Source organism: Cercospora kikuchii (assembly GCF_019650295.1).
Source record: "Cercospora kikuchii DNA, contig_00002, whole genome shotgun sequence".
Taxonomy (NCBI): Eukaryota; Fungi; Ascomycota; class Dothideomycetes; order Mycosphaerellales; family Mycosphaerellaceae; genus Cercospora; species Cercospora kikuchii.
The window spans coordinates 5,196,146-5,208,791 of record NW_025408583.1 but is presented as its reverse complement, the minus strand read 5'-3'; the positions used below and the strand labels follow the sequence as shown (position 1 = coordinate 5,208,791).

Genomic DNA, 12,646 nt, shown 5'->3' with positions numbered 1-12,646 from the left:
ATACCCTATACCCGCCTACACAAGCATCTCTCTATGCCTTCCAATGCTCAACCTTCTAGCAACACTTTAAAAATATGTACACTCAAACTGACTGACCACGACTTCTATCTGGCAGCTTAATAAAATGACCGAATCTGCGATCCTCTTCTGATCTCGACTGAGCTCGCTTTAAGTTCTTCTTCCCAACAAACAACGACGACTCCCTTCCTGTTCAAGGACGTCCAAGGTCTCTTCCTTCAACACTACACAAGCAAAAATCAAGCAGAAACAAAAAACTATGCAAGATGGATATTGGGGTTTTCTATCCCAATCGGGTGGCCGTAAACTTCGTGAAGACTGTGTATGGTAGGACCTGGTGCCAGGTGTACCCAAAATGCAAAGACAAACAAAATCCGGAATTTCTTCCCGGTCCAACGCAAACGAGACCAGCAAGCTCAGCTCATCTAAGCATACCGCACGCTGTTACTCCTCTGATTTTGCATCGGAGGAGGCGGCGAACCAGCTTGATGATAAGCCGGCGGAGGAGGAACGGGCGGAGCATCCCAGCCACCAGCGTTCTGATTCGAAGTCGCCCAGCCTTGACTCGGATGAGAAGAAGGAGCGTAGAAGCTGTTCTGGTGCTGCATCGGTGGACCGCCTCGATTGTTGTTGGGGCCATTCCAGCCTTGCCAGCCGCCTGGAGGGGGTCGAGGTGCAACGGGAGCCTTTCTTCTGCGGCCGCCGCGTTTGCAGCAGCGATAGAGGCAACCGAGGACGGCGAAGAGGATGAGACCACCGACTGCGGAGGCGACACCGATGACGATGGCTTTGTTGTCTTCGATCCAGGATTTGATTTGGCCGCCGGTGGTGGCGCCTCTGCATTGGCCCTGTGAGGAGAGGTGACGTTAGTGCACTGCTCTGACAAGCTGATATTAGAGTGTAGGGAGATAACTTACTGCTTGAGCACATCGACCACCACCTCCGCAAGGCGTGCCGGGAATGAAGTTCTGCTGCAAACTGTAACAGACATTCCTTCCGAATTCAGGACTGGCACACCGAATGAGACACCCTTGGCTGTCACAAGCATACGTGTCGTTGTTCTGAGTGTAGCTGCCCATGACAGTCCTGCACTGCTGATTACGACTCGTGCATTGGCCACTGGCGCACTCCAAGCCATCGCCACAGCTGGTGCCGTCTTCCTGAGTCTGGTCCTCGGGACAGGTAGCTGAAGAGCCAGAACAGGTTTCCTCAGGATCACACTGGCCAGTGCTAGATCGACAGACAGTACCGGCTGAAGCGAACTGGCAGTTTCGGCAACAGTCCTCATTAGAGTCATCGCAGACAGAGCCTGAAGTGAACTCGCAGGTGGTCGGGTTACAGCAAGGATCGTCTCTGCAGCCTTCTTCACCTCCGCAATCACAATCCTCACCAGGCTCGACAATGCCGTTACCGCATTGTTGTCCCGAGATGGTCGTGACGCCTCTATTGTCAGTCAAGCACTCGCCATTGACAGAATTGCGGAGCAGGGCGCTGCAAATGTTGCCAACAGAGCAAGGACTGAACTCGTTGACACCCGTAGTCGTCTGTGGGTTCATGATGTATTGGCCTCCGGCAGGACAGGTGTTGCCATCGAGTGGACAGCACTGTTGGGACCGGACGAATTCCTCGTTGGCACACGAGCTGGAAGTGCAGTCGTGAACAGCACCGAAAGTGTGACCAACCTCGTGAGCGATAATCTGCCATTCAGAAGCACCCTGTGTTCGGATGACGACGTTGGCGCCAGTGACGGATTCCTGTCCACCGCTATTTGATTGGCCGTCACCAGTGACACTGCCATTGGTAGTGATTGTGGTACCGACACATGCTTGTCCTAGCCATGCGAGACCGACAGCAGATCCAGTGCCACAAGAGCTGAGCAGGGTCCAGAAGGCATTAGAGTCAGTTTGGGTCCCACGCCATCGGGAGAACATGTTCAAACGATCCGAGATGTCGACACTTCCGGAACATTGCTGGTTAAATTCGGACGCAGCAACTGGAGTTCCAGGGCAATTTGCTGGGAACACTGTCAAGTTCTGAAGTCCGAGCGAGATGTTGAAAGTGTTCTCGTAGATGGCAGACGCTCTGTTGACCTGGTCGATTACGTTCTCCCGGGCAGCTTGTTCATCTTCGAAGTCACCGGTATAAGTGCAATCCGTGGCCACACCCATCAAGGCGACCTTGCGTGTCGTAGGGCATCCAGCAGTCGATCCGAGACTTGCAATCAGGTTGCCTCCCGCACTGTTGCCACCAGTCATGCCGTCGAGATCCTGGCGTTTGCCAAACAGATGGCTGAAGTCCATCCTTCCGTAACGTTGTTCCGAGCGCTTCGACTTCATGGCCATGTACACAGGGTGATCATCTCTGGTATTGAAGCCCAAGGCATCAGCCTGACATCCCGGCTCCGGTAGGGCATCGCGCTTCAACTCCTGGTGTCCGAGGACCTGGGAGTCACGCAGAATGTCCGAGTCCCTCCACAACACCATGGCGTTCGCATCTTCCACCTCAATGGTAGGATCATCCAAGTGTCTTGTTCGCATATAATTCCTTGCTGTCTGAACATGGTGTGCATCCCGTTCAATCGAAAATGCTCCTTGAAAGATAGGTTCTCGTCCATCCTTGACAATCGATGCTCTCGCCCATCCCACATGCCTCCACTCATCTACTTCATTCCCCAACTTCTGTACCCATGCCGTCCCGCGGTAGACTTTATGCGCTAACCTGTCGACTGTTTCATGTCGAGATATCGTGCCATCTTCGTCAACATATGATATCGTTGCGCCCTCGGGGAGGATATCGTGGTTGGGTTCTAGATGGAATCGTACATGTAACTCGTCACGGACAGCGAATGTGAGGTCGAATTCGTGGAGCGCTGTCACTCGGTGGTTGGGAGTGTGGATTGTCGCATTCTGGATCGTTGATATGGCTCCGATGGGGTTCCGGACGGTACTGCTGGCCGATGCCGAGAGGAGTGTCGACGCTGCGTAGGCCAGCAGGGAGAAGGGGAGTTGGCAGCGCATGGCCGCGGCGAGAGCGCGAGGGTGAGCGCAGTGCCTGCGGAGAGGCGAGGAAGGGGAGTGAGAGTCCTAGGCGCGCAAGGCTGTCATGTGGCGGGTGGATGGAGAAGCTCTCTCGAATGTCCGGCGAATTCCCAAATCGTTCGGCGGTCGGTACCAAGTTCAAGATTGGATGTCAGCGAGCGACAAACAAGTAAAGAGAAAAGCCAAGTGGTGAATGAGAGAGGGAAGGAGCAGAAGTAGAAAGCGGAATGATTAGCGGAGAGAGTCCTCGTACAGCAGCGCAGCAGATCTGACAGACGCCGCTCGCCATCTCTCGCTCGCGAGGGCCAAGAGGCTGGCACGTCTGGTTGGTTGGCCGCCGAGTGCTCAGAAGGCAGCGTGGCAGTGCACAGCACAACGAACCCGCCGCCCGCCCTTCTATCGCTATGCACAACGAGCGTTTCATCAGAACTGCTACTCCCACTTCGGCCAACAACCCGTTCTCTCGGATTATCAAGCGTGACATCTGACGCCGTGCCGGCTCGTCTTCGCCCATGCCATGTCCAAACCAAACACGATCGACCACGCTCCCATGCCCGTTCGCGTTCCCAAGCAAAAGCTTTTCGAACGCACGGGTCATCTTCCATCCGACAAACCTATTTCCATTCATCAACAACTACAGCACAGTGATAGTATCACAAAAACATCGCACATGACCACCATCTCCAAAATCTACCACGTACATGGCTTGCATTGTCTCTTTGTTCCGCGGACGCACAACGTATCGTAGCACGCCAAGCACAAATGCAGTCTACTGCATGCTGCCCGTTCCATGCATCACCACGCGCCAAACGAGCCTCCACACCTACTGAAGCCAAGCCTTCACCAAGCCGAGAATTGCGTATACATCTCGACCTTTTGCTTTGTTCAAACGAATGATTAGTTCACATTTTTCTTCCTCCTCTTCACGATTGCCGGATTCGCAGCATAGTAAGCACGACGCGGCCGCATTGTCCGCATGCAAAGCACACGCACGCACGCGAGCAGAGTCTTCTACTGTGGTAGTCTCACCCGTACCTTACTAGGGAGGTACTGTCTCCTAGTTAGCTACAGTAGCTATGTGAGAACCGGCTTCAAAGCACTACAACTCTTCCTAACTCCGTCTTGGGACTTGCGCACTCCATGATCTCACTGTGCCTGGCGTGCGTGTTCTGTGGTGGCGTGCCAGAGATATGTGGATCTGTCTAGAAAAGTGGTAGGTTCTGCTTCAGCAGGGCTAGCAGAAATTCTCAGTATCGCTGTTGTTCTCGTAGGCATTGAAGCGATGTGCAAGGATATCTTTGTGGCTATGCTCTGACGAGAATTTGTAAGCAGACGGTCTGGGCAGGACCATCAATGCACGACGATTTTGCAGCTTGATCGTGGGCAGGACAGGAGACACGTAGCAGGAGGCGGGTAATGGTCTTACAGAAGGCAACATTCAGTCACTCTTCTGCAAGACACATCTCTATTATCTATATCATCTCATAGGTACTTGCCCATTCCGTTCACGGCGGGGGTGCGCCCGGCGACGGCGAAGGAGTCGATGGGCTCTCGACCTCACTCGGCCCTTGCCTTACCCTCGCCGCATCCTCATCGACTCCACCGGGCCCAACCCCAAATCCATACTGCGCCTTCTTCCTCCGATTCCTACGATCACCGTATTGTTCATCGAATTTCCTGATTGCGGTCAACGAGCCCATATCCTCGCTGATCGACGCGGAAATCTCCTTGATCGCCTTTTCAAAGTGTCTTGCTGAAAGGGTCCTCTTCTCGGGGAGTTTGAAGTCTTTATCGACACCCTTGCTGCTTTCAACAAGGTCGTTCTCTTCACGGACGCATGCGAGCGCAGCAGAGACACAGAGGTTCTTGAGATCGGAGCCGGAATAAAGCGGGGTGTCGGCGGCCAGTTTGGTCAGGTCCACGCTGCTGTCAAGCGCTTCATCATGAAGGTGGATCTTGAGGATAGATTCTCGGTCTTTGGCCACGGGTAAGTCAACGAGGAGTCTTCGAGGTAGCCTTCGTAGGACAGCATCGTCAAGATCAAAGGGTCGATTGCTTGCAACCATAATGAACACATTGTGTGAGTCCATGCCATCCCACTCACGCAGGAACTGGTTGATAATCTCGCGGTGCGTGTTCCTGTTGCCAGCAGAACTGCGACTGCCAAAGATAGCATCTGCCTCGTCGATAAAGACGATGCATGGGGATAGCTTCTTAGCGAGGCTGAAGACTGCTCGTACCATCTTCTCGCCTTCTCCGACATATTTCTCATATATTTGGGCGCCACTGACTTCAAGCACAGTGGACCCAGACTCTTTTGCAACAGCTTTGGCTAGTAGCGTCTTGCCCGTTCCCGGGGGGCCATAGAGCATGAGTCCTGGCAAGCGGTCTGCAGCCAGAACACCATATTTGAAAGCATCGGGCCGTAGCAGCGACAGTGAGCTCATTGTCTTGAGCGCATCGATAGTCTCTGAAGGAGCATGAACCTGGTCGAAGCCAGATTTGATGTTGGCAGCATCGATGACACCAGTCGATAGTTTACTCTCATACTGATTCAGATCTTTCTTGATCTTCTCGAGTTTGGACGGCGCCTTGGGCGGTATACCATTCGACTCGAAATTGTTAGTATCGGTAAATGGCACTCCCAGGTCTTTGCTGCGAACGTAGTCTGCCCAGTCGCGCTCGACCTGAGCGGCTTGCCTGGTAATCATGGTCGCAAGCCCGATATGACTGGCATTCACTTGATCAGAAACAGCATGCACTTCGGAGAGGCCAATGGCAGTGAGTACTATGCGTTGCACCATATCAAACGACATGACATTCTTCGCCAGAATGTCATCGCCAAGCCGTAGCTGGCGCTGAGCAGCTTCCGTGAATAATTCGATCGTCTCGCTCGGTCGCAGACTGCGTAACATTCGCTGGATATGACGCAGATTGATCTCCAGAATGCGACTGTACGGTGGCATTGTGGTGTTGTCGTTCGTTGGTGTCCCAGGAACGAACTCAGCCTGATCATGTTTCGACATACGGAAGACGGCTGGAACAGATAGCGTTCGGAATTCATCCAGAGCTTGTGGCAATGATACAAAGTCAGAAGGATCGCAGCAAGAAGAGCCAACGATCACTATCCTTTGGCCAGCTCGGCGCCGTTTCTGGACAACGGATACGAGTCTTCTGACGATCCTCTCGCCCACCCGCGAGACAGTAATGTCTCGCAAGTCGCGGATGTGTACAATGGTGCATTCTTGATGCTCCGCGGGCGCTTCATTGTTGCCGTCCATTGTTTGAATTGTCAAAGAATGCTGTCCCTGTGCCTCTTGCTGACTCGAATTACGGATCTGCGTTGCAAGCAGACCTGCTGCGTCTGGCCGCCAGCACCCAGCACTAGAATGCCACATTCGCCAAAGTGCTTCGTGGGAGAGATCGGCCTTGTTCACGTCCTTACCCGACCTCGTCTCCGACTGGTCCAGCTTGAATTTGCGTAGTATATTTCCGCCTTGACTCAGCTTAGGTGCATCGAGAATTTGCTCCAGGAGATTCGTCAGTCGGGCTACGTCGTATCCCTGATCGTTGCGTGAATTGTTGGGAGTAAATGTGTTTGGCTTCCAATTCGAATCCAGATCGATGATGACATCTTGAGGCCCAACCTTGCTCAATGCTCTTGCCAACTCGAAGCGGCGGCTCATGAGCTGCTTTCTGAGGCCTTCCAGGCTGAATGGCAGCGGGTTCCCAGCACTACCGGGTTTTCGTGATTCCGCATCCTCGTTCTGCTCATCGTCCATCTCGTCCTGATCGTAGGCCTGGTCCTGATCGTCCTCGGCTTTCCTCTGCGAAGGCACAGTCTGTGATGTATATCCACCGAACACATCGTATGCTAGATTGGCGAAAGATTCAGGTGAGTCTGCTCCTTGTCCGACATAGTCGGCCGCTAAATCGGCGAAATCATTGGCGTCGAGTCGTATAACGTGTGCTCCAGAGATCGCGGCAAGATCTTCAACAAAGTCGTCCATTTGGACATGCGAATTCGGATCATTGCAGTACAAGGACAAGTCAAGCCTCGATGCCGCCTGCGAAGAGGCGTGCGGTGTATTGCTCGCAATTGAAAATGCCGCTTGCACTCCAGTTTCTGCTTGCAATATGGCCCATCGTAGGAGGGAATGTGGATTGACGTCTTTGTACAGATCCTCCGATGGCTCAGCTGTGACAGGAGCCTCTCGTGGCTTTTCTGAAGCAACGTGCTCCTGATCAAGAGGAGTGAATTTGTGATCGAAGTAGTTCTGATCGAGAGACTTCTTCGGCGACGAAGCAGTTTCCTCAGTCTGTGGCGGTACTGTAGGGTTCGTCTCCGGGATTAAACCAGGAACAGGCCATGCTCCGTAGTAGGGCAATGTGAATAGGGTATGGCCAGTCTCATTGTCCACACAGCGCAACACCTTCGCATTCTTAGCCCGCCTATCAGGCTTCACGGTGTCGACGTAAAGCTTGACATTGTGCTGCAGAAACCAGTCCGGCAGAGGCGGTGGCTTCGGTATGCTGCTGCCCCCTAATGCTTCCTTCTTCCTTTGTCTGAACGTCTTACCCACCAGCTTGGGCTTGCGTGTGCCATCACTCTCGATCGTCTCATCCTCCTTCTTCACCGTTGCTGCATCCTGTTCGCGCGCCTTTTGCTCCTCTGTGCGATTATCAAGTGCGTTGTGGTCATCCGACGAAGGGTTCTGTCCACGACTGTCCTGCTGCGGTCGAATGGTATGCCCAAAGCTTCGGAGCTGCGGTTGTTGAGATACGCGGTTTCGGGATCGTGATGGAGCTCGCACTCGACAGTTGCCAGCCAAGCGAGCGCTCTGGCGCGCGATGCAGCGCATTCGGTATAAGAGAAACCGGTCAAAGTCGTCGAGGCAAGGGATGTGGGTGAGCTGCTTCCGATCTCAGAAACATTGAAGGGCTGTCTCGAGCTTTCATGCACGAAGCCGGACTCAGGTCCGCCGCTGTCTTCGGTCATGCTCCTCCTCTGTCCCCGATCCTTTCTCCTCCAACAACATCGCTTCTGCTACGCACAGAGTGGCTGCACTGATTTGATCAATACTTTGACCAAGAGAACATTTTCACACCAGCTGTACAAGATTGTCTTAGTGGATCTTTCACTTGCCTACCGATGCCTCACTCAGCAAGCACAGGACATCCGACTCTGCACCACATTTCAATAAGAAGATCAAGCTTCAGTGGCGCATCAACTCCATTCAACCCGTATGGCAAGAAAGGTATATGAAGCGCGTATACCTGGCGGCTCCAGAGCTCCTCCCCCACTCTTGGCCGGATGATTCTGTTCGTGGGAATAAGACTCCTTGCGAGCATCTTGCGACAACGTCGTTCAATGTTGTATGTTCGACAATTCCACCGTTCTTGCTAGCGGCGACATTACCCACACAGTCAATATGCGGGCTCGAAGTGTCGGGCATGACTCGAAAGCAGCACACGACATCATCTGCGCCTTCACCGGCAGTTCTGAGAAATTTTCTATTGACGCTTAAAAGGCATCGCGAGGAGCGGTCTTTTCACCAAAATCACGTGCGAGGGGCGAATAGACTCGTCCGCCTCAATAACAGCCGCATGAGAGCTGTCAATAGAGCTCTATTGAGCAGCGCACTGCCTATTCTATTGCTCAATGGCTGGTCACGGGTCTATAGTGATTGAGCAAGTCACTGGCGATTGACCTCTATTGATGCCACAAAGATAAGTACACAAAGGCTTTGTCCAACTTTGTCTCTCTTCTGCACTTCATATACTCGAGCATACCCATACTTGGCAGATACAAGACCAGCACCAGACCATCAGACCTCGCTCGACACCGGCCAGACCAACCAAGCAGTTCCAAACAGCACGAAACATGTCCAACTCAGACATCGAAAAAGGCGCAGGCGCCAGCACTTACGTGCAACAACCACAAGCTGCACACGTCGAACATGGCACGTCCTTCCTCCCAACATACGAAGAGCATCTCAACGAGAATCTGCGCAAGTTCGGCCAACCTGATGGACAAGACAACGCCAAGGCCTTCGACCTCATCGAAGAGCCAAAGGCTGGTCGTAGAAAGTGCATGAAGCGAGAATACCTCATCCTCGCCATCATTTTCTCCCTCATCTGCGCCATCGCTCTGCCACTCGGTCTGGTCTTCATCATCCGCAACCACCATTCTGATCAAGAGGTACGAGAAAACAACTCTACCACTTCAATTCAAACGAAGACTGACTTTGTCTCTCTTCAGCCATCGACTCTGCAAACACGTCAAGCCGAGACCTCCTCCAGCATCACGCCTCTCACAGCAGTTCTCACGTCTACTGTCGTCCCTGTGACGGTCTACGTGACCATGACTCCAACACCAGAAGCCTCAACTCCCACCGTCACCGTCACGCGTACTCAATCGCTATCCACATCGAAATCCGAGACTACGACATCAGACGCCTCAACAGCGACCGTCACAACTCTCTCGATCGTCACAGCGACACCATCAACCTCAACCTCAACTTCGACTTCAACCACATCCACCCTCTCAAAATTCTCACTCGACCCAGCTCTCATCCCCAGCATCCAATCCGAACTCGCCGAAGCTTCATCTTCTCGTGCTGCAGAAGAGACGAAAGCAACAGCGACGACAAAAAAGGAAACCACCACCGCAACAGTCGTCTCGGCCACAACCATCGAGCCACCAACTACAGCTTCCAAGGCAATACAGACTGCTCATCCGAGATTCGGATTCTGCGGTGTTGCGGGATCGAACTGCTAAGGGCGACGAGATGGTTGAGCAAGTTCATAGGTCTTCAGGTCTGCGAAGGGCATCTGAAAACTGGCGTTGAGCGTTCACTTCTACTACTTGGCTATCTGGTTAGCGTGTTCTCGAGCTGGCAGATTGGTTGCGCAGCATAGCATAGCGTCTCTTTCTACTTCTGCCACATCTTGGAACAGCGAGGTGCTAGACAGAGTTCCATAGTAGTATCACACTTCTGATACTAGTACTTCCTTCGCAATGAACAAAAAAAACATAATGAATCGAAAATCTATCCATCTCACAGCATAAATGTTTTTTGTGTCCTCTCTCCATTTTACAAATTCTCTTTACATCGCTTCTCCTTTCCTATTCCATTCCTCATGAAAAGTCGCATTTCGCGTAATGACCCAGCATTTGAGTAAGAAAGCAAAGAAAGTGGGGAGCGGTGATTCTCGTAGCATAATCCCAATCCTGATCATTTCGCACTTAATTCGTATTTACAACTATACACAGTCTCTTCGTTCTTTCCATCAACAGTAATCGCCAAACAAGGGGAATCCTATGAAGAAGCAAAAAACGCACATCCTGACCAACGCTCATCATATCACAATCCTTCATGAAAAGAATGAAAAACGCCCATCGCTCATGCCGCATCGCTTGTTCATCCAAACAACCAATCCTCATCAAGCGTACCCATCGTTCCTCCCTCTCGTACCTCTCCTCCACCTCGGGCTGCACGATCACAGCCACCCCAAATTCGCCAACAACCCCTTAACCTCCGCATCCTTCAACCCATTCGTACTCAAATGCCTCACCTGACTCCCCTTCTTGAGTCTGGAAATCCCCACCGCAACCTTCCAAGCCTCCTTCTCATCCAACACAAACGTATACCGCTTATTATCCGTATCCCTCGTCGTCGCCCTCAGAACATGTAGTGCCCCATTCCCATTCGGTAATCTGACCATTCCATCTTCCACACACTTGAGAGTCCAAGCTTTGACATCCCATTCTCTTTGTCCGACTTTTCGGATATCGTCGTCGATTTGGAAGAGTTCGGTGTTGATGCTTAGGACGAGGCCGTCGGTTACGGGACCTTCGTTGGCGATGAGTTGGGAGATGGGGCGGGAGGGGGATTTGTCGCTGAAGAGGTAAACGGCTTTGATCTGGATTTTGTTTTCGTCGGGGGTGGAGTAGGGGCCTCGCATGGAAGGGGGAGGCGTTGTTCGAGCGGTGCTAACACTTTCGGCGTAGCTGCTTGCGCTTAGGCCGGAGATGGATGAGGCGGAGGATGTGAATGCCGTGGATTTGGGTTTGTCGTAGGGGCGATAGGAGTATGCCGTGTCTGTGCCAGCTTGTGATTTTGCTGTTGGACGTTCGTATTTCGAGGGCGAGACAGGTGTTCTCGTGGGAGTCGAGCGGACGCTTGCAGCTGGTGCAGCTGCTGACGCTTGTCGAATGCGTTCGATCTTTTCCTTCTCAGCCTGTCTGGTCTTCTCCCAGTCCGCCTTCTTCTTCTCGGCTAGCTCCCGCGCCTCGCGCTCCTTTTGCTCCTTTTCTCTCTGCTCTTTTGACTGCGCTTGCTCCTTCTCCCGCTGTTCTTTTGCCCGAGCCTCTCGTTCGCGTGCGATACGTTCTCGGGCTTCGCGTTCACGCGCCTCCTTCTCTCTGGCACGCGACTGCTCCCACTTCTCCTTCTCTGCCTTGGCTCTTGCAGCCTTCTCTGCTTCTTCTCTCATCTTTTGTGCTTCTTCTCGTTTCTTTTTCAGCTCCTCTTCTCGCCGCCGTTGCTCCTCTCGCTTACGAGTCTCCTCTCTAGCTTTCTCCCACGCAGTCTTCATAGCATTCGCTTTGGGTGTTGATTTGGGTTGAGGTTCTGGCTCAGGAGGAGGCGGAGGAGGCGCCTGAGACTCTGGTTCAGGTGGTGGAGGAGGTGGAGCCTGGTATTCTGGCTCTGGCGGCGGAGGAGGAGCTTGTTGCCAACTATTTGGCGGTGGCCCCGTGTACTTTGAGCGCTGGCGTGGGCCGTTTTCACCAGCGCTTCCACCATTTTCCGACTTCGATGCATTGTGCTCTCCTTGTGTCTTGCCCAGTGCCCATGCGATCACGCCGACGCTGATGACGAGCACTGTCATCCCCACGCCCGCGCCGCCCGCTGCTACCAGGTTCAGCCACTGCTTGATGACCGGGGTCACCAGTGAGTAGAGGCCGACGACTAGAAGAGTAGATGCGACACCAGCGAGGAAGCTGTTTCGATGGGGTTGCATCGAAGGAAGATATAGAAAGCCCGAGCCGGCCGAGTGTGGTGGGATGATGAAGATGTCGTAGTTGCCATCAGGCAGACCTCCTCCCGGTGGCCGGGGATTGGAGCCATGCGGTGGCGGCGGTGGTGGAGGTGGTTCGTCCATTGCTCGTTATTTACACTGGGTACCCTTGACCGTTTGACGGGCACCGTCAGAATGCTACCGGTGGTTGGCGTCGTTGACAAACGCTCTCCGTAGCCGCCTGGATACTGCCATTCGTAGTTGTTCGCTCTTGTCGCCGACAGTCGTTGCGTGTCACGGCTTGTTTCGAGTCCGTGTGGTTCGGCGCTGCGGTCACAGTCTCATGGAGGACACTGCTGATGGTGTACCGCTCGTCAAGCAAAACTCCCGAACGCCGCCCACGAACGCGAAGCGCAGAAAATGTTCGACGTGTCTCCAATAGCCAGCTCGGAGGGACGGGCAGCGAGTATTGTTTCGAGGTGTGCGGGCCGCTGCAGAAAGGCGTTCGCTGGAAGTTCTGGCGTGTGTTTGTGAAAAGGATGTTCCCTGGTCGAACGAGTTTCTTC

At 53.2% G+C, this 12,646-nt stretch overlaps 4 protein-coding genes across 4 annotated transcripts; 1 reads left to right on the top strand and 3 right to left on the bottom strand.

The window, feature by feature from the left end:
• Nucleotides 1-443: 443 nt before the first annotated feature.
• Nucleotides 444-3,035, bottom strand: CKM354_000428200 (uncharacterized protein; the record flags this gene model as incomplete). Its single annotated transcript, XM_044799514.1, has 2 exons — nt 444-866; nt 936-3,035. 2 exons carry the CDS (start codon nt 3,033-3,035, stop codon nt 444-446), a joined length of 2,523 nt encoding a protein of 840 aa, XP_044655449.1.
• A 1,526-nt stretch (nt 3,036-4,561) lies between these two features.
• CKM354_000428100 (uncharacterized protein) lies at nt 4,562-7,918 on the bottom strand (the record flags this gene model as incomplete). The annotated part of the gene is made up of 1 exon (XM_044799513.1): nt 4,562-7,918. One exon carries the CDS (start codon nt 7,916-7,918, stop codon nt 4,562-4,564), a length of 3,357 nt encoding a protein of 1,118 aa, XP_044655448.1.
• Nucleotides 7,919-8,940: 1,022 nt separating this feature from the next.
• On the top strand, nt 8,941-9,837 carry CKM354_000428000 (uncharacterized protein; the record flags this gene model as incomplete). The annotated part of the gene is made up of 1 exon (XM_044799512.1): nt 8,941-9,837. One exon carries the CDS (start codon nt 8,941-8,943, stop codon nt 9,835-9,837), a length of 897 nt encoding a protein of 298 aa, XP_044655447.1.
• Nucleotides 9,838-10,559: 722 nt separating this feature from the next.
• CKM354_000427900 (uncharacterized protein) lies at nt 10,560-12,224 on the bottom strand (the record flags this gene model as incomplete). The annotated part of the gene is made up of 1 exon (XM_044799511.1): nt 10,560-12,224. The coding sequence occupies one exon, from the start codon at nt 12,222-12,224 to the stop codon at nt 10,560-10,562; it is 1,665 nt and encodes a 554-aa protein (XP_044655446.1).
• Nucleotides 12,225-12,646: the final 422 nt, after the last annotated feature.